Source organism: Apaloderma vittatum, unplaced genomic scaffold (genome assembly GCF_000703405.1).
Source record: "Apaloderma vittatum isolate BGI_N311 unplaced genomic scaffold, ASM70340v1 scaffold24701, whole genome shotgun sequence".
NCBI classification, from domain to species: Eukaryota; Metazoa; Chordata; class Aves; order Trogoniformes; family Trogonidae; genus Apaloderma; species Apaloderma vittatum.
The window spans coordinates 342-1,084 of NW_009698855.1; the positions used below are offsets into that span (position 1 = coordinate 342).

The 743-nt window shown below is 61.5% G+C and overlaps 1 protein-coding gene across 1 annotated transcript in view; it reads left to right on the top strand.

The window, feature by feature from the left end:
• The window catches only part of SFTPC (surfactant protein C), a 489-nt gene extending 324 nt beyond the window's left edge, over positions 1-165 (top strand). The window contains exon 3 of the mRNA XM_009878183.1: positions 58-165. Coding sequence (XP_009876485.1) covers positions 58-165 — 108 coding nt within the window. The remainder of the gene's footprint in view (positions 1-57) is intronic.
• Positions 166-743: the final 578 nt, after the last annotated feature.

Here is a 743-nt window from a genome sequence, read left to right on the forward strand (position 1 = left end):
CCCCGCGGGAGGGGAGGCTACGAAGGGGGGCAGCCACCTCTGTTCTCAATCCTGCAGGCTGAGGCGAAGGAGGCTGGGGACAACGCGATGCCGCTGGCCGACCGCTCCATCCTGGGCACCACCGTGAACATTCTCTGCAGCACCGTCCCTGTCTACTGGGCGTAGGGTCGTCGAGATGGGGTTGCCACCAGCCCCCAGGCTCTATGTCTTGCCTTCCAAACGGGATTGTGGGGGTCTCTCCTCCTCCCTGTCCCCATCCCACGTCCACAGCCGCTCAGCATTGCGGCTTTCCCACAGCACCTGCAATAAACAAGTGGGATTTGCTTTGGGTTTCACGCTTCTGTCTCTAAAGTAAAGCCTGTGCCTCTGTCTCTGAGTGCTGCTCTCGTCGTTCCTCTTCACTGGCCCTTCCCAGGGTGCTGGGGAGAGATGTCACCGTGTCCCCAGGAGGTCCTCCTGCTCCTCTGCAGGATCTGAGCCACCTCCTTGTCCCCTCCTGGTGCAGAGGAAGATGGAGGGACAGTGTGTCCCCCAGAGAGAGCAGGGCATCCACGGTCCACTTGCTCCAGCTCCTCTCCATCCTCATCCATCCCCGGCAGCTCCAGCTCCTCTGCCTCAAAGCAGCCAGGAGCATCCTTGGGGGGCACCTCCAAGCAAACAGGGTATCAATGAAGCTGGGAGGGGGAAAAAGAGACCGCAGGAGAACCGGAGCCAACTCCCCCAGCAGCACAGAGGTGCTGGGC